This window comes from Mercenaria mercenaria, chromosome 13 (assembly GCF_021730395.1).
Source record: "Mercenaria mercenaria strain notata chromosome 13, MADL_Memer_1, whole genome shotgun sequence".
Lineage (NCBI taxonomy): Eukaryota > Metazoa > Mollusca > Bivalvia > Venerida > Veneridae > Mercenaria > Mercenaria mercenaria.
In genome coordinates this window covers 8,183,787-8,203,204 of record NC_069373.1, presented here as the reverse complement: position 1 = coordinate 8,203,204, position 19,418 = coordinate 8,183,787, and the positions used below count along the sequence as shown (strand labels likewise).

Below are 19,418 nucleotides of genomic sequence, written 5' to 3'. Positions count from 1 at the left end.
CATACATGGTCAAAACATTGTCCATATAAGAAGGCGAGCAGATGTCCACGGCATTACTTAAATATTATCAGCTCTCATTGTTGACGGATTTTGGTATGTTGTTAAAACATAATGCCGGTCAATGGAAGCTGCTTTTGATTTTTTTTTCGTGACCAGTTTCAAAAAAGGTGAGGTCGAGATGTGTATAGTTAGCGGTGACCTGACAGCAGATAACAATGATTTTTAAAAAATATATATATACACATTAAAAGAAGCATTAATTGTATTTTGTTTTGAAACCAAAAATGTTCACAATGTTTTACAGATGTAATTTCACCAGATAAAATTTATTACCAGCTAAAAGAACAGAAACGAATTTGTTTAAAAACGTCTGGCTTTATAAACTCTTGACAGAATTTACAACGGCTGGGAGGGATTTTCATTAGCAAAGATCAAAACGTTCAGAAAAGAACAAAGGAATAAAACTCTTTAATCTGAAAACTGTTCTAATACAAAATCGACAAAGTTACCCTTGGAGTCAAAGAAATCCATGTCAGCTAATCTTTACATCAATATCTGAATAAAATTTATGGCAAATGTTTAAAAGGAAAATGTAAAATAATGTCCTTTGTAACTTTTATTAGACTCCGAAGTCATTGTCAGTCTATACTTGTTTCGTTTGAAATTAGATGAGTTTCTTGCAGATACCAGTTTGTTACATACCGATTTTAGTTGTGTTATTGTCTGGGAAAAGGTTTTCATGGCCGATGTACACAATGACAGAATAGAACGAGAGGCATCAGCACAAATTTTCGCATCATGATGGCAAAGTTGTAATTATTTTGATATCGTCTGACATTTGGCAAGCAAACAACATTGATAAGAATGCTATTCATCTTTGTATCATTCTAGGCCATGGCAACTTTGTTGTTGTACTTAGCTTTCCTTAAAAGAAGCTACGAATCAGCTTTTAAAACACACCACTTAGGGGTTTTCGGATTTTATGCCTTCTTCTTTGACTGTGTCTGACGCTGACGGAACACGTAGCGGACAGGCAATTGGAATAACCTGGTGATTAATATGAACTTTGTCGTTTGTCAAGTTTCATCGGGTTCTTAATGACGTTTCTCTTGTTGCTATACCTTCTGCAGTTTGTGTCTGCTTGCTTACATTGTTAGCACTTTTACAAAATATTTTACATTTGTTTTTTGTTACCGTTGCGTGTGTTGATGATACGCCTATAGGAGATAACATTTATTTACACTGATCAGTAAAATTGGAAAATTTGGGACGGTGATGTGCTCAAATAATTGGCATAAGCTCCCATTTTTTTTCTTTTTTTTTTTGCAACACTATTCTATATTTTACTTTGTATGGTTGATAAAACCTACGAAGGCATCTATACAGTCACATTTGTAGGTTTCATGACTATACATTTTGGATTTTCACCCTTGTGGGTTTTTTTGGTTATCTATTTCTTCTGTCTTGTACTACAAAGTATTTTTTCTCTTAAAACTAAATGCACCAGGGGTTTACAAATTTCTTTGATCATTGTGGGATGTGGCAGCATTTCTCTATCATTCTTGTGAAGGATGCAACCAAAATAGGAAACATAAAAAAGAAAGTATGGAAATAAGTATAAGGCAATATTTAATTTATTTCTTTAGAATTACAATGTACAGTATTTACAATGGTTTTTACGTATCACATGAACAGGGACATTAACGTCCCTTGGCAAGGTAAAATATAACATTAAAATGTAACACGTATAAAGACTGATAAGGACATTGCTACAATAACGGTACACGAATTCCTGTACCCGACCTCCCTAATAAGGAACTGTCCAAGGCATGTACAGATAGCAAAGAAAACGAACAATGCGTGTTATTTCTAGAAGCACAATTAGGCATGGCTTTAAGATACAAAAACACGTAAACTAGTTATTGTTCTAGGTCTTCACTGGTCATGTTTTTTTCTATTTAAAATTAATTTACAGATGTACTTATACGCTTTATTACATTACAAAGAAGTACAATATATTTTTGCTCGTGTTCTTGCTGTAAATGAATCGAAGCATAAATTTAGGATGTAGCCAGCGACACTGAATCTATACTGAAATGGAGTTCTGTCAGTCACAACAAACATTCAGGATTTCACAACAGAGTAAGGATAGGAGCATATTTGAAGACATAAGTCGAACAGATCTAGATCTACTATTTTTTCAAGTGGATGAAATAGTGAGCAGATTTAGAATCTACTCTATCTTTGCCAAAATAGTAAATAATGTATGCTTAGGATAGATGCACTTACGTATTCGATTTATTTATCAGGTTATATACACAACGGTTTCATATTTAGTCATGTTTTTAATGAAAAAATGCAAATAGAAAAATTGTAAACGCTAAAAAATAACGTCATAAGTGACGTCATTTAGGGAGACAATGTCCTTATCATTCCTTCTTTGAGATCAGAGACAGTTCCGGTGTATCAACACAATATAAAATAGTTTGTTGACATATACACTTCAATATTAAAAGCTTACAATATGTCAATATGATATAATTATCATGTTCATGATATAAGAAACCCTTCAGAATGTTAAACTTAATGCAGGTAAATAAATTAAGGACACAAAATAACGCGCGTTCCATGTAGAACTAGATCTAAAGCGACATATGCAAGTCGACATCACAACTTATCCCAAAAAAAACATTATATGATCTCCAATCCTTTCGTATAGCTCTGTTCACGCGACTGTTCCAAAATGTAAATTATAAATGCGTGTGTGTGTGTGTGTGTGTGTGTGTGTGTGTGTGTGTTCGGGTAAACGTCTTTTTCAACAATTCTTCAGTCATATAAACGACAGAAATTATAAATAACACAATTATATATCTTCTCCAATATATCAACGAGATAGATAGTGCAGTTCTCGTCCTGGTGACTCGAAAAATGTGTGACAATAAAAGAATATAATACATATTTTAAAACCTTAATTGTAACATTGCAATAAAATTTCAAGTGCAATATTGTGGTAGTATATCAGTGTAATGATCTTAACTATTAAGTGTGTGTTAAAAGCCACAATCTATACTTAATATTTGTGGAAGAAGGTACCAGTATGTGATGTATCTCATCATATGATATTTGCACTTTTACAGCAATACTTGCGAAAAGGTTCCAGTTAAAATATATGTTAACCATATACTAAGTAACTTCAGTTTTGTTTGAGAGACACATGTTAAACGTAGAGACAAATTCTGTAGCACGGCTTTCACCGGATAAGTTCGTGAAGAAAATGCGAGGATTTTACCACAGCTTGCAGATCTTTTTAATATGTTTTGAAATGTAAGAATATTTTGAAGTATATCTAGATGTGAGTCCCATGTACACAATGGCGATATTGCGAAAAAAGGAAATATAAAATATACAGCTTATTTTTATTTGTTTGAACCAGTGGTTACAAAATTAAACCTTGTTTAACGAAGAGCTGAACAAAAAGTATATGTAGAAACTGACCAATAACAAATGTCGACAATATAAATGACAGAAGACAACGGACTCAATTTTAACAAATCATTTCAGCACTGAAAATCGAAAGGTGCCATGTCAAAAAATCCCCTAGGAAGACTTTTAATCTTGATGACTTACAATAAAAAAAACATAGTTGTGACAAAATAGATTTGAACACAGAAATGATAAGAAATTATTGTTCTGAAGAATTATCAGTCAAGTCATGCTATTGCAAAACTACAGATACGCCTCAAATTTCAGTTAAATGCACACGTATGAGTGTGCATGAATATGTATAAGTTTCATTATAATTTAATTATGTTAATCATTGTCATTGTGAACACAGAGCAGGCATGAACTAGACCACGTGGTTCTGTGCTTTGACAGTATCTCTGAAGTCTAACACTGAATGATACTATTTATGTTAAATCATTTCTCAGGCATGGGCCTTTCTGGACCCCTACAAAGACATTGTCTAAAGTAAAACATTAGTTTCTCTTAACAAGAGATGTTCATCTAAATCTATTTTTATCTAAAATGAAATGTTCATGTCTGAAAATTTAAAGAAAATAACAGTAAACTGCAAAATGCTACTTACAGTGTTAGAAGAAATCATTATGTCTGTTTTAGAATCTATCGGCTAAAGAGAATCAACACTGATAGGCATTAACAACAAATCTGGACCAAATACGTTACTTCTCTGAGCAATTCCACAGCAATACCAAATCATATTACAAACAGGTATCTGAATTCTTACCCATCTATTTATATCTGCCAAATTATTCTAAATTTATTTTAATGAGGAAACTTTAATAAAATGTCTAGATACCGAGGGTTCAATGCGAAACCTATCTGAAATAAATTAAAAACAGTTAGTTGGGATTTACGATGAGCCCTTGATAATTTGATAATGAAAAGCCCATCAGAGCGAGAGAAAAAACCCATAATGTATCCACATGTTGTACACCTAGAAAAAAAATCATGCCCTTCATGATTATCTAGACTTTGTGAACTTTCTCTCAGATGTTCAGCGTACTGATATTATAATAAAATTGCAAAGAACAAACTTGGCATACATGTAATATTAAAGTAATATGAACTGAAATGTACAGAATGTTTAAAAAATCGTTGTTTTTCGAAACAATTTCGTCACAGCAGTATGTAAAACTGATTTAATCATGATAAAATTGCAGGTCTTTTCGGGACTTTTTCAGACGCTATAATGATACGCAAATTTCTGAAACATGTCGTTGTTTTCGAAACAAAGTCGTCATTACAAGTTTGACCATATATAGTTTACATGACTCGAATCACCAACAGACTCCTGCTGGGGATCCTCTACCTGTCTGTTGCTATAGAAACCCTTCCATAGTCAGCTACTCTCACGCAAAGTCATTTGAAAGACACTGGTTAAATTATCCGAGTGTGTTGCTCATAAAGTTTTTTTTGTAAAAAAAAAATAAAAACAACACAAAACATATCAATGCCACAAAAAACAACCTTTCCCCTTGTATGATATTTTCCGTTCTTCACATATCTTATTATTGGCATTTTCACAACAGCTTTAAAGCTAGATTTGTACGCTCTTTAACGTTTCTGTACAGAAACGTCCCGCGTCGATATCTTCAGCACATTTCATATCTTCTGACAATTATTTGAGACGATGTAGAAGCTAAATATGTTCTATTTACAAGTGTATTCTAACCGTTTCTCTGTACAATTTTTGCAATTCACATTACAACACCAATGAAAAGTACAATTACACTGCCATGTTTTTGTATACTGATGTGTGTTATAGCCTCTTCCGCAACACATCAAGTCACACCCGTCATTACCGTCCGATCCTTTATTGCAATTTCTCCCAACTGTTCCTAATGAACCTGTCTTTTCGTTATATTCACAATAATTTGGTGACTTTTCGAGGTAAACTAAGTCCCGTCTTCGGGGTTTTCTGTTAGGTTTTTTGGATTTTTGTAGTAGTAACCTTTTCGGTCGTCGAAGTCGACCTCCTCTCCAAGGAACAACCAGTTTGGCACTTTTAAATTGTTCAAATAAATAATCTCCTATTTTTCTAAAGGGAGGTAATTTCCGCCAGCATGTTTTCAATGTACATGAACCGGAAGTTCCGTGACACCGGCACTCTGTACCCATATTATCTTTGACAGCCTGAAAAACATAACAGAGACAAGTAGAATTTTGACACCATGTATCAAAGTCGCCAAAACCATTTTATCAGAATTAAAGAACTTCACTCCTTAAAATCCACTAAAATTTATTTCAAAATGAAAAATGTGAGTTTTCTGGCCTGAATAAAAGTGCTAAATCAGGAAGCTGCACAACTGATATTTATATCTAATGGGTTATCTTTCATGATGGGTACCATGAGCACCACATGGTACCATGACAGCATCAACTACAGCTTTCAAATATTCTAATTCGTTGCATACTCTTAGCTAAATAAACATCACATCTCTATTTTGATATTGGTTAAGTAAACGTGGTATCCTAACTGATTTCTATCATTCAAATGCTCTAAAGTGCTGAAAATGATGTCATCCTGTATATGAAATAAAGACAGAAATGAATTAGCATCATGCAACCTTTATGATATAAGTCTGAAGAAGTCACACAATTCAAGCATCGCAAATATACTTTGGGATCGAATAATATCTTCGGTGCCATTTTAAAAGAAACTAGTTTGATATTCCGTAGTTGAAGTCTAGAAGCCAATGCGTTGCATTACTTCATAGCTGTCGGACTTACTTCATATACTTTTCACGGAAGAGCTTATTTCGTGATAAAAATAATCATTCCTCACGTTATAATCTTGTAAAGTGTTTAGAAAAGTGTTTTCCTTCAAAGCTTTATATCTTTCTTGTTTAGAGATTATTCTATCATGACCTTATGTAATGTAGTCACCAGCTTCCGGTCGTTCGGTGACTAATATTATGTAAATTGTTGGCGAATGTTATTGAAATTAAAAGAAGGGCAAATAATTTCTCTGACATCTAAAGACTGTTTACAAATGTATGTCCATGCCGTTTATTACATTATACACAACCAAAATTAACTTCATAAGAGAACCGAGGTGAAGTGTGTAGTTGAATCATGAAGTGTTTTACACGATCATAAGTTCACTGGTCACAATCAAATAGGAACTTAATGAATCACTGTTTTTCATTAATCTTGTCCAGTCACGTAAACTATTTCGTAAGCCATAAATCATTTCTGCCATTCCCGATTTTATCAATGAAGAAAACAATTTTGGAGATAATACTTTAGTAATTAAAATGCACTAGAAGTGATTTACAAACAATAGCGATTATCCGCTAGTATCAATATCGCATATCACCGAATATGAGGTCGTATTTGATCCTTATTCAGGTTGAGATAGAGCAATATTTGATCGTCAGCAAACGCCAGCGCGCACATGCCAGCTTTCAATTTCGGCATCGAGTGACCTATCGTACCTAAGTTAACTTTAAAATCGAAAAAGACAGACACTCTAGAGGCTTGATTTACACAATCTGAAAATACCAACTGTAAATCGGACACCGTAAACTTGACAAAGATATTATCGAACAACACAAAAACGTAAGTGAAGAAACTCAATATGCAAAAGAAAAACTATACAACGATCTGATCTGATCTTACCGTTATAATTCGTACAGGTGTATGAAACCAAATGCCTAAGCAGAAGAAGTAATAAATCTTTACTGACAACAAGGATAACTTTCCGTAATGTCGGGATGGCTGAACCCTGATACCCTTAAAACTCGACCAAAGTGTTCAGAAGAAATCAGTTTCTTCAAAAATGAAACATTTTACAAATGACATTAAATTAAACTTCACTAAACTCGGAGCGAAGGCCTGAGAATTTTAAATTGCTCAAGCCAATTGTAGTTAAAATCACCTTGAATCACCCATGAATTACTCTTGAATTACTGACATGTTACTATCATTCGAAAGAATGACCAGTAACTTGCTAGTACATTTCAAATACATATTAGCCAGTTGTGGATAGAAATCACCTTGAATTACCCTAGAATTTGCAATTCATGGCAGCTTCATTCAAAAGAATAGCCAGTAACTTGTTTTTTGTATGACTGATAAAATAAAACGACCATTTGAAGCCAAACACGTATATGCAAGCGATCGTTTGCGTTACACTAGACATTCCTGCGCAAATGGGCATGTCGTTCACTAAATAGGTAAATGAAATATGCAACCTTTAATTGCTTATGCCAATTAACCCTTTTCCAGGTATCAATTTCAAAACAAGGATTTTTGAATCTAACAGAAACATGAAATATATCTTAACAAGTTGGCACATTTGCTACTCATCCGAGAGGAAAATCTATAAAGGGTGCAACAGAGCATCATATGTAAGGCTTAGGATTGGCATGCCATTGGTTTCCGAGCTAATGGGATACAAGCAGCGGGAATTTAAGTTTGTTTCAAGGAAAATACACCACTGAATTCAACATAATCAAAATATTGACAGACAGACAGTAGCTGTCACCGTGGGAAAGCTTAATATGCAATTATTTCGTTTCATTTCATTGATACATAATTATATAAAATATTTCATAATCTGTCTAGGTGACATGATACTAAAAGTATAAAACTGGATTTGTTTTATCAATGACTTTTAATACGACCTTCACCTTTATAACGCATATTAATCCGATGACCTCTCTATGCAAGGTCAGTCAACGAAACAGGGCCAAAAAACTGAATACTTACGAGTTAAATGCCTGTGAAAGCAGTTTAAACAAAGAAGATAATACCATTTTTATGTAATATTGCAAATGTGTTTGATTTGGTCCATAAAAAAATGAAAGATAAATCTTATCAGCCTTTTAAAATACTGAAAGGATAAAATGAGGATTATTATGTCATAGTAAATGTTGGCAATGTTTATAACAGCTGCTAGTGTAGAAATATTTTCACGTGATGGATTTTAATATTATCTGTTGCATTCTATTCATTAAACTGGGATGTTTTAATTCTTAAGTATTATTAAAGTGAATAAATATGATTTTAAAATGCCACATCAATCTGGCACAAAATACCAAGAGGATTTCTTACATATTTGTAATGGTTCCCTCACCAGCATGCCCAAAATTTAAACAGCGTTTGACAGGGTTAATATGGCCAAATCCTCATCCATTACGAAGTACGAACACGAATTGGCTGTCAAAGAGAACAAACACGACACATCTTTTAGTTTTGGAGATAGACATTATCGTGAGTATTATCAGTCTGGGTAGACAATACTGGTATGCTACGGTGGCATGACCAATCCAGAGCTGTCACCTTAACGAGACCATTTCACCAAATGACAGAGATAAGCACTTGTCAACCAAACGCTGCCGTAAGTATTCACAAGGGGATAACTATTTGAACGAACCGTATTGCAAATAAAATAAAGACTGGAATGAAATTTTGAAACCAGCAAAAGTAATAGTGGCGACATAAAATTGCTTTAATCGGAAAAGAATGTCATTGGCAGATAAAGTCTATTGTAGGGACCATGTTCAAGAATGGTTAGATGGTTCACAAAGGCAACCACTATTGCGAATATAATCTAGATGTTGCCACTCATTTAGTAATATATATCAACCTGCAAGTCATTATGCATTTACTATTTTACATTAATGTTAGAGAGAGAGAGAGAGAGAGAGAGAGTAGAGAGAGTCATGAAGCGGATATGTATTTTCCGCTGTAAGTAATCAGAAAAAGATCAGATATGCGTTAGGAGATAATTTATTAATTTCAAAACTCAATTATTTTGCACCTGAGCACTATCCTTGAAATTCTGAGGGCATGATTTTTATCTGACAGAAATATCTTACAAAATAAAGTACATTTTGTGGTCACTTCATTTACATCAATAAATCAAATCAAAACCTAGTAAAACTGTTATAATACTGATTACTGAGCATGTTTTTCATATGGTTGCGTGCCTAGTATAATTTGTCATGGCTCACTCAAGGAGGCCACTCATTGCGATCAATCTAAGACCATTTGACACCATCAAAATAAATTTACTTTGACAGATTGGGCCATCAGTGGATTGTATGTTAGATAAGACGAGATAATAAACTCAAAAGGCGCTATGTTAATGCAGTCAACTAGTTATGATTGCCCACGCCAAATATCGCCACTATCTTGACATTGACTAAATTGATTTCAGTGTAATACCTATATCTAGCATGATGAATACCAAGGATAAATAAAGACTGCATACTATTCGGTGACCACTAATGGCATACAATTAGATTTAATAACGTATAATTGAATTTATGAAATATAATCTTGAAGTTATGAATTCCTTACTGATACCCTAATTATTTGGACGTCAAAAGTCAATGATCGACATTAATCTGCAATCAGATTTTATTATAAACAGTATAGTGTCATGGGTTTCCGAATTAAGTGTCATCGTTTCTAATACTTAAAAATGTCATTTTTCACTGACTATATCTTCAAAACGGAGCACTTAAATTTCTTCAATTATGATGACTGAAAAATTACGCTAACTGCTGAACATTATATATTTTGTAACGTTATAGCGGGGTTGTCCATATTTGTTTTTTTTTCTTTTCTGTATACATGCAAGTGTTGTAGCAATTCATGTTTACATTTTACCAGCATGTTACATCATTGACTTTTTTTGTAATTTAGTGTTTCTAACAATTATTTAGTCAGCAATGAAGCTATATATTCAGTATTATACAATGAAATAGTGCCCACTGGGACAGTAAAAATGTGTGTGACAGCTTAACTAAAATAAAAAGTTACATATAGTATCAAAAATATAACATCTGGTGTAGATAATAGTCTATAAGCACATCATTGTGTACATGATAGACAAGTAACAGAGTGAAATTACTGGTGTTGTCATAAAATGGTCAATGAGAAAAAAGGCTGAATGTGACAAAAATGAGACATATCCTATGTGAGTTAATGCCTTACTTCTAATATTACAGGAAGAATACCAGATTATATAATATGTATAACGATGCAGAGTAAGCCATAATGGGTTATCTAAATTCATGTCATGAAATCATGAAAATGAAAAGCTTTCGAAAAAAGAGTTATTTCCTCAAACAAGAGCTCACGTATTTTACATAATGATCTTCAATCGAATACAAAATTCTAGAATTTCCGCTTATACTTTAGTGATCTGAAAAGATATTGACATAAAGTATGAGTCTATAGCAATACATCATTACCTTGTTGGCATATGTTGCTAAGTCAACTGATACAAGTTTGAGCCATTGTTCCATTCATTCTAAAATGATTAAGTTTATCTGCGTACGTCTGCTTGCAATTGCTGCCTTATTCAAATATTTCTGAAGCTCCCCTAATACTAGGATATATCTTAACATTTTATTGAGGAATTTTGTTACTCCATTAAAGCGTTTTAATTGATAATTATATACTGCGCGTATTTGACAAGATTTAGACAAGATTGTTCGCATATTTGGTGCAGAATGAATCACATTATTTCTTTTAAATAATCATCACTTGCTTAACCCAAGACATCTTCCATTTGTCATACTTTGTCATCTTGGCTTAGACATGAGTATAGCAGGCTATAAACTTTGGTATTGTACAGGCTTTAAAGACATAAAACGATTTTTTTAACCTAATGGTTAGTTGTTGAAAATGTTCATTAAGTGCATTTTTTTTTCAGTGATGAAAAGATATGAAAGATCAGTGATATCAAATTGAATAGATCTGAAATTAGAAATATTAATTTACTGTAATTCAACTTCTTTTGATGACGGCTTTCAAAATAATGAAAGCACATGGTTATATGAAAGTAAAGTAACAATTTTCATTCTGTAACGAACATAATAAATTATGATCCTATAAATACTTCGTGTCGAATTACTGTTCAAATTCTACAGTGTAGAAGCTATATGTGGCCAATTTTAAAATATGTGGTTTCAGTAAAAAAAAATGCACCTAATGTGCATGAGGTCATTACTTGTCGAGAACAAAAAAATGCAATATAGTCCCTGTCTCATGTTAAATGTCATCTCATGAGAATCACTGACTTTATGCAAGGTTGCCATGGTATTATGAATGATTTCATGAACAATTTATTGTTGATGGTGAGACACCAATCAATATTTCAAATTTCATATTTTCTGGTCCTTTGGGATCACGAAGTCCATTCAATGTTCATGGATAATAGAGTTCCGCTTAAGCTGGTGCTAGGGGACATGAGGGGTATTGCACTTTCCACTACCTCTCCTAAGCAGACTCAATTAAACCGAGTATCATTTTGCTTTCTTGCATTCTTTGCTTCCAAAGGATCTTCTTTCAGATTTTATAATTATATGGCACAACGAAAGACTGAAAAGAGATAAGTAAATGTATGTGAAAGAAAAAAAAAATGTTTTGCAATTTTTTCTAAACTGACATACTTTCAGTTTGGATGAAATCAGCGAATTTCAATAACACATACATTAATATTCTAAATATGATTAATATCTAGTGAAAATATTCTTTATATAACTCATCAGACACTTTCAAGTAAGAAATTAACTTTTTTGTTACAACAGTCTCGCCAGTTATCTAAATTTTCATCACATCATCTAACCTAGTAAACATTTTAGTTATTTTGGCAATACATTTTTGATGATATATGAAAAAAATACGTATTCCATATCTTAACAACATGTAATCTGTTTTTACTTTATCACATAATCTACAAAAATGGTATTATATTTTACTAATCAGCGACACGGACAGTGTTTCAATGATACAATTTTTGTCCAATTTGTGGATAGCACTGATATCTTAATTTGGTAATCTGAGTACATCAAGGTACAATACACCCTATTCTCCTGTCATTATACTATTATCAATTGTCAGTGTATTTAAGGTTGCAGGTTTACTAAAGCTGATTGACATTTGACCCTCTGCCAGCGGATCACTGCTATAATTGGCTTCCACGTCTTCTTCTCTAAACAAGTAATTAATTTCGGGCGGTATAGACAAAAATATTACTATAAACTTCTTCAACTGAAAGTCTTAGAAATTAAAAGGAAATTTCAGTTTGATTTTTCTGAAAAAAAAACAACAACAACAACACAGACCTAAAGAACGAAACAATTCTAGTTTTCAATAAGTATCAGACTATTAAAGGTCCAATACTAAGGAAAGTGAGCATTTTAATTTCTTTTAAAAAGCACAGAAACTATTTCATTTTATTGGAAAATGAAAGTTGGTATGTAGAAATTCGAAATAAATCGCAGTATATGTACAATTATTTTTCTATGAAGTATGAAGAAAGTTAAAAAGACCTGGGGGTCATTCTGTCGATTCATTGAAATTTCAACATAATACACATACATTTCTTTGAGTTCCAAAGACCTTCTGTAAATTTTGACCTGCCAATCTTCATTATTTAGTGTCTTGCAGAAGTCTATGCACTGGCTATGAAAAAAAATGCCAACTCACTTTCCCTTAGTAATGGACCTTTAAGTTCTCTCTGACAAAAAGGGAACAGTATACTATAATACTAGGATAATACTTTATATTACAGCATATACACACCTCGATACTAACGTGTGCAACAGAAACGAACCCATACTGAATGATAAACAACCAGAAAACCACCTACTCTAGCCTCTTCAAAATATTGTTTACATCACGATAAACAAATTGACGGGTTTGCCAATTTTTAAGGATGAAATCTTAATAAAGTATCGCTAAATGCCATTTAATATAAAGCAAAAAGTAGTCATTAAATTCAAGAAGCACTCAAAACATATCGTTTTAAATTTGACATTTATATGATAAATTGCCATAAACCCTCGGGTGAATTATAATAATTATTGCATAGTTCTTTCCTATTATATACTAATACTTGGTTAAATACGATCGACTGGAAATGTGAGAAAATTTCTAAATGTATTAACCGCATCATAACTTTTAATGGCTGACTTTTCTGAATTATAAATATCTGATCTGAAATAAAACTGATGAAGGATTGGTGCAGACCTGAATGAAACATTAATAATTTGCTAAAATTTAAAGTCACCCGTCTTAACAACATAAACAACGTATGTTCTCCATGACTATTTGATAAACGACATTGTGTCTGAAATTATTAGTCCTCCACCTCTGATAATTCATGTGGGGAAGTTGGCAGTTACTTGCGGAGAACAGGTTTGTTCTGGTACAGAATCCAGGAACACTGGTTAACTGCCCGCCGTTACATGACTGAAATACTGTTGAAAAACGGCGTTAAACCCAAAACAAACAAACAAAAAACATACAACAACAACAACACAGCGACATCAGTAAAACTCCAAACTTGAGGTTCAAGAGTTTAGCATGTTGCTAACATTGACCTTGTATTTTCCACTAAAATATCCGGTCAGGGAACGTAGGCAATTTGAAACTCAACCACAAACAACTTACCATTGTCTCATTATATTCGTACCTATTTGCTTCTATTTGCTATTAATCTGAGATCAAACATCTTTTTCTTGAACACTACAACAACATTTAGCTCATATATTTGTACATACAGTTTCAACGGAGATGCACCAGACACCAGGGTCAGAAAATTTATAACATAGCTCTATTAATCTAGACAATAACTTGCATGAGGCCATGCTCTTTCATAGTAGAATATAGTTAATATTTTGAGAAATGTGAATCTGTTTCTTTATTTTTAGACATTACATACCTTTGGTATTTCTCTCTTATGAACTTAATTTAAAATGTTATCTATTTGATAAGTAAAAGTTTACACATATAGTTTTCTTCTCTGTTGCAGTTAGATATATGTTATGTTTCCAATGTCGTGTCAGTGCAAGAAAGGGTTTCATGGTGTGAGAAATCTGAGAAGGGAAGAACACCCGAAATGACATTAACCACACTGGGGTTATGTAACATTAGATGTGGCTACGAAGATGATAAATGGCTCAAACCGAAAACATCGTATCTCCTCCATTGTGGTGAGATATCCGAACAGTAAAGCGATACCCGATCTAAGCACAATACAATACGGAGAAGTGTGCTTCCTTGCGTTATGCCAAATTTGATATAATACATTTACGTCGAAAGACTGGGTTGAATTAGGAGTTAATCATGTGAAATAATTAATTAGTTTTACTACAGTATATCAGTTATGATGGTATGGCAGAGATAGTATATCTCGTTAACCGAACTTGAGAATAATATTGGTACCGAAGTTTGCACGCGTTCGCGGCCTCTACAACAATGAATTTACTAAACCAGTGATTGGCAGCGATATATTCATCAATAAGAACAACAAAAGATGAGAGCAGAAAAGGGAGGGACGGTGTTAACGCTCAATGATAAATGCAAAGTTCTATAGATTAAACCTTCTTGAAAACATACCTTGTGTCTGGGTACTTAGCACATGGAAATGTTTTAGAAAACAGCTTTATCTATTACTTCTACGTCATAACGTTAGTACCTAAGGCAAGTGTTTCCTGAGACAAAACACTGATTACTTTTCTAAGAATACGTCATTTGATCAACTATTATGTATGACTGTGCTTTGATTCTGAAAGGCTTTGCTTAGACAGGGGATGGATGATTACATTTCGTGCTGTCTCCATAAGGAAATCGAAATTATTTACAAAATCTTTGTGAATAACATATGTTCACCATATTTGAAACGACAAACAAGGGAGAAATAGTGTATGACTAAACTCACACTTTCGAAAAGAAAGCAACAATTTTATTTTCCCCAAAATTACTACACCAGTCATAAACCGTGGAGAAAAAATAATTAAATGTGTTTTGTTTAGTTCAAAAAGTGCAATGCATCAAAGATACAATCCTCTGAGTTAAGTTTTTACATGTGTTAAGTATCATACTATTTACAAGATAAAATTTTAAGATGAAAGGCGCCGACAACAACTGTTTCGAGACATCAAAATATAAATAGCAATTAATGACTGTTTTTGCTGCTCTCAGTTTAATTAGTTTTATTACTAAGCAGGTTATACTCTACAAATTAAATGATTAACAAGGCTTTGTTGTGTTAACATACAACGTTATTTAACAACACATAAAATGTCATGTAACGTATTTTTGCGTCGTTAATAATGCTGCCTTACCGAAGAAAGTAAGGAAGTGCACATTGGAGTTTTGCACATTGAAACAAATGTTTGAAGAATGAAAACAAGAGACTCTTGTGGCAACTATTGACTGATTTAGCAAGAAATGACTCTTATATATCTCTAAGAAATATTTGAAAACTGTGAAGAAAAAGATATATCTCAAAATATAAATATCCAAGACGTTTGGACTAAAATTAAGCGTTAGAATACCGGTTAGACGACTTTTGCCAGAACATACGATGCAAAAAATAGAATTTGTCTGTACTATTATACATAGATAGCAACTCTGAACTTAGTACAAGCATCTTGAGGAAATTATTGAAAGTAAGATCAACTTTTCTCTTTGTTAGAGATTTTTCTCTCAAGTGCTTCACATGATCGGATGATATATATTTGCTCACCAATTTTACTTCGTGCAATAACAAAAACGAGAACAATACAATGGAGAAATATTAGTTGAACTTGAACATGATAAATAAATTTAGAACAGTGCCAGAAGAAGAGTTATTTTGCGTCAAGAAACCCGGTATTTATAAAGTTCCACTGCTTACAGACTGCTAAAACCTTAAACATCAAACACAAAGTGAAATACAACAAGAAATTAAGAGTCACAACAATACACAGTTTACTGCCTTCTGGACTAACGGCCAGTTTAACCCATGAATGACGCGAGTAAATAAATCACGGGGTACCAGAATTTCACTCACACTCTTTGTCTCTCCTCTCTGTTCTCTAACAACTGGTACATACCGCTGCATGAGGTGTGCTTTACAACACAAAAATTATATCCCTCCAAATGAAGTCCTGGCAATGAGTTAATGCAAAAAGAACCGTCACATCCCTAATTTGTTTCATTTTTGTGAAACAATCGTCCCATAAAACTCTCTTTCTTGACATAAAAATGCGAAATAATGCATGAGTTATAAGACGGATGCTCGGTGATTTAATATTGCATTTGTTATATTTTTTTTTCCTTAATTTGTTTCAAATGACAAGTACAGACAAACAAAAACAGATTTAAAAAACAGCAGTGATTTTACCGCAACATATTATGTTTTTATGTTGGCTACAGATATCCATCTGCAATTTCCATCAACACAGGTAATCAAACTTTTACATTTGCATATTGCATCATTGCTTCTTTCAGGTACAAACTATAAGTCAATATCTCTTTAACGTTACATAAGTGGGTCTACCCAAATGACAAACTATGTTTAAAAGTCTACCCGGAATAAGTAAAATCCGTTTACTAGTAATGTTTGTTTTGATCGCATGTAATTTATCCTGTTAGAATCTATCTGTACTTAAACATTTTAGGCATGGGCATGTTTTTTTTTTCGTGAATAATTTTATTAAAGCATGTAGCCTTTTGAAAAAAGCACCTGTGTATTCTATAAAATAATAATTAAATGATATTTCCCGGTCTAGATATAATATTTAATTTAGGTGGAGCTTCAAAACAGTTTCATATCAATCCTTAAAATCATTATCCATATATATATATATATTATGATGAAATCAATGAAAACTCGTTGAAGATTTTAATCTTTGAGCAAAAGACGCGCCACTAGAAGTAACCGGTGTGATATTACAGCTATTAATTTGAAATAGTTATATTATGATCCAAGTATATTATTGCGATATTGTAATTTACGGAAATCTTCAAGGATGGTAATAAATTCCGACAAAAATGCCAGAGGGTTACAAATTTGACGATTTATTTGATAGTAAAACTAAATTGTATGCAGTCGTTCAGAAGTCATTACTGAATGTAGAAAATGAAAAATCGTTTATGAAATAACACAAAACATCAAATTTTATCAGCAATTAGCATATAAATTACAATAATTCAGAAAACTTTGATAACATTACTGTGAACATTTTTTTTTACGATGCAGATTTTTCATTGATATGAAATCATTTTGAATCTTACAAATTTGGGTAAATGAGTGTTTTAAAAGCGTGATGACATTTTTGATTTGCTGTAACAACATAAAATTATCAGTAAATGGAATTTTGACAATCACAGGCTCCGTTAAAATGTTGTTTTAACACAGTTAAAACCTAACTATTCTCATACAGTACTATAGTTATTCCATAAATAAAATCTATGGAACCAAACTAAATAACTGCAGACTCGGTTTGACCAGATCTATTCAAACGAGGCAATGGGATGTCCAACACATTTCACGTTCCATGGTACAAATTCACAAGTTACAGACATATGCATTTAGCATACTGTTTATAGTCTGTCCGACGTTTGATTCGGTTTTGTATGACTTTACGTGTATGCAAGAAGTATGTTCTTACTGTATTTTTTTTAAACAAACTTTGATCTTATATCATAAATAAACCCAACATGCCTGTAAGATGCATATCATTAGTTTCATGGATGGTATGGTATCATTTACTAAACTATAAAACGTAATAATTTCTGTACGAAAAAGTTTCAATCTCGAAGAATATGAAATGAAAGATTTGAAGACAATATGCTAAAGTAAACGAAAGACCAACAAAATAACAAGTTCAGGGTATAATGCTCTTAGGCACTGGCCTTCAGGCGAGGCACTAGCTCTATAAAACCAGACCAATTTACCCATGTGATCGTGTTTTGTAAATCTACACATTTTTCTAATTCTAACGAAAGATATTCTAGTAATTGAACCATATGAATTTTGATAAAAATAAACCAGTAAAATCTCTGCAACTGAGCTTATCACTGATCCTCATCTGAAAAATACTTTTTTCAATTTAGTTCAAAAAAGATTTCACTTTATCTACGGTATTGCTTTGGAAGTTTTAATTTGTATTTGAAACGTTAAAGAAACGCATGCGCTTTCTCTTCAATAAGGAGTGCTTATAAAATGTTCACTCAGTTAAACGCAAAAAACCCACCTAAATTTTTCAAAGTATGCACAACATATAGCAACATAGCCAATATGAAACCATCGTATACAGCAGAGAGTAATTGCATTGGTGTACGGCTGATATACTTAACCATCGTATACAGCAGAGAGTAATTGCATTGGTGTACGGCTGATATACTTAATTGCATTGGTGTACGGCTGATATACCTAACCATCGTATACAGCAGAGAGTAATTGCATTGGTGTACGGCTGATATACTTTACCATCGTATGCAGCAGAGAGTAATTGCATTGGTGTACGGCTGATATACTTAACCATCGTATACAGCAGAGAGTAATTGCATTGGTGTACGGCTGATATACTTTACCATCGTATACAGCAGAGAGTAATTGCATTGGTGTACGGCTGATATACTTAAAGTACCTTGACTGGATTGGCATCTTATTGTCTAACATTTTATATAAGGAAATATGTCAATAAATTGACCAGCTAAATAGATTGTTTATGATTATTTGTAGGACAGTGACCACACAAAAGGTGCAAGAGCAACACAACAACATACCAGACCAGTTTTATAACCGACATTTATGAGGGAAGGTGTCAGAAAATGAGATGGTTGTCCAGCTATGATGGTAAACTATTACATTACATTTTTTTCTTGATCTACAGCAAGAACACTACACATACATACTGAAGTTTAAGACAATTAATTATTCTTATCAAAGAAAAAAAAAACAATGTAAAACAACCATCGTGCTTTTTTCAACTATGTATTGCTTCTTCTATAATTCGATGACTGAATTATTCTGATACCTCATTATTTGTTCTCTTCCAACAGAAAATACGTGTTATAAGAAATTAAATGTGTCGACCATGGTCTGAATTAAGCATTCGTAATATTAAAGTAATACCCTAACTTAAACATGAGGGAAA

The 19,418-nt window shown here is 32.9% G+C and overlaps 1 protein-coding gene across 2 annotated transcripts in view; it reads right to left on the bottom strand.

Annotated features, from left to right (window-relative positions):
* Positions 1-1,612: 1,612 nt before the first annotated feature.
* LOC123529956 (protein Wnt-7b-like) overlaps positions 1,613-19,418 on the bottom strand; it is a 51,915-nt gene continuing 34,109 nt past the window's right edge. For both annotated transcript variants that reach the window (XM_053521112.1, XM_045310593.2), the window contains exon 4: positions 1,613-5,655. In XM_053521112.1, coding sequence (XP_053377087.1) covers positions 5,173-5,655 — 483 coding nt within the window. In that variant the 3' untranslated portion in view covers positions 1,613-5,172. The remainder of the gene's footprint in view (positions 5,656-19,418) is intronic.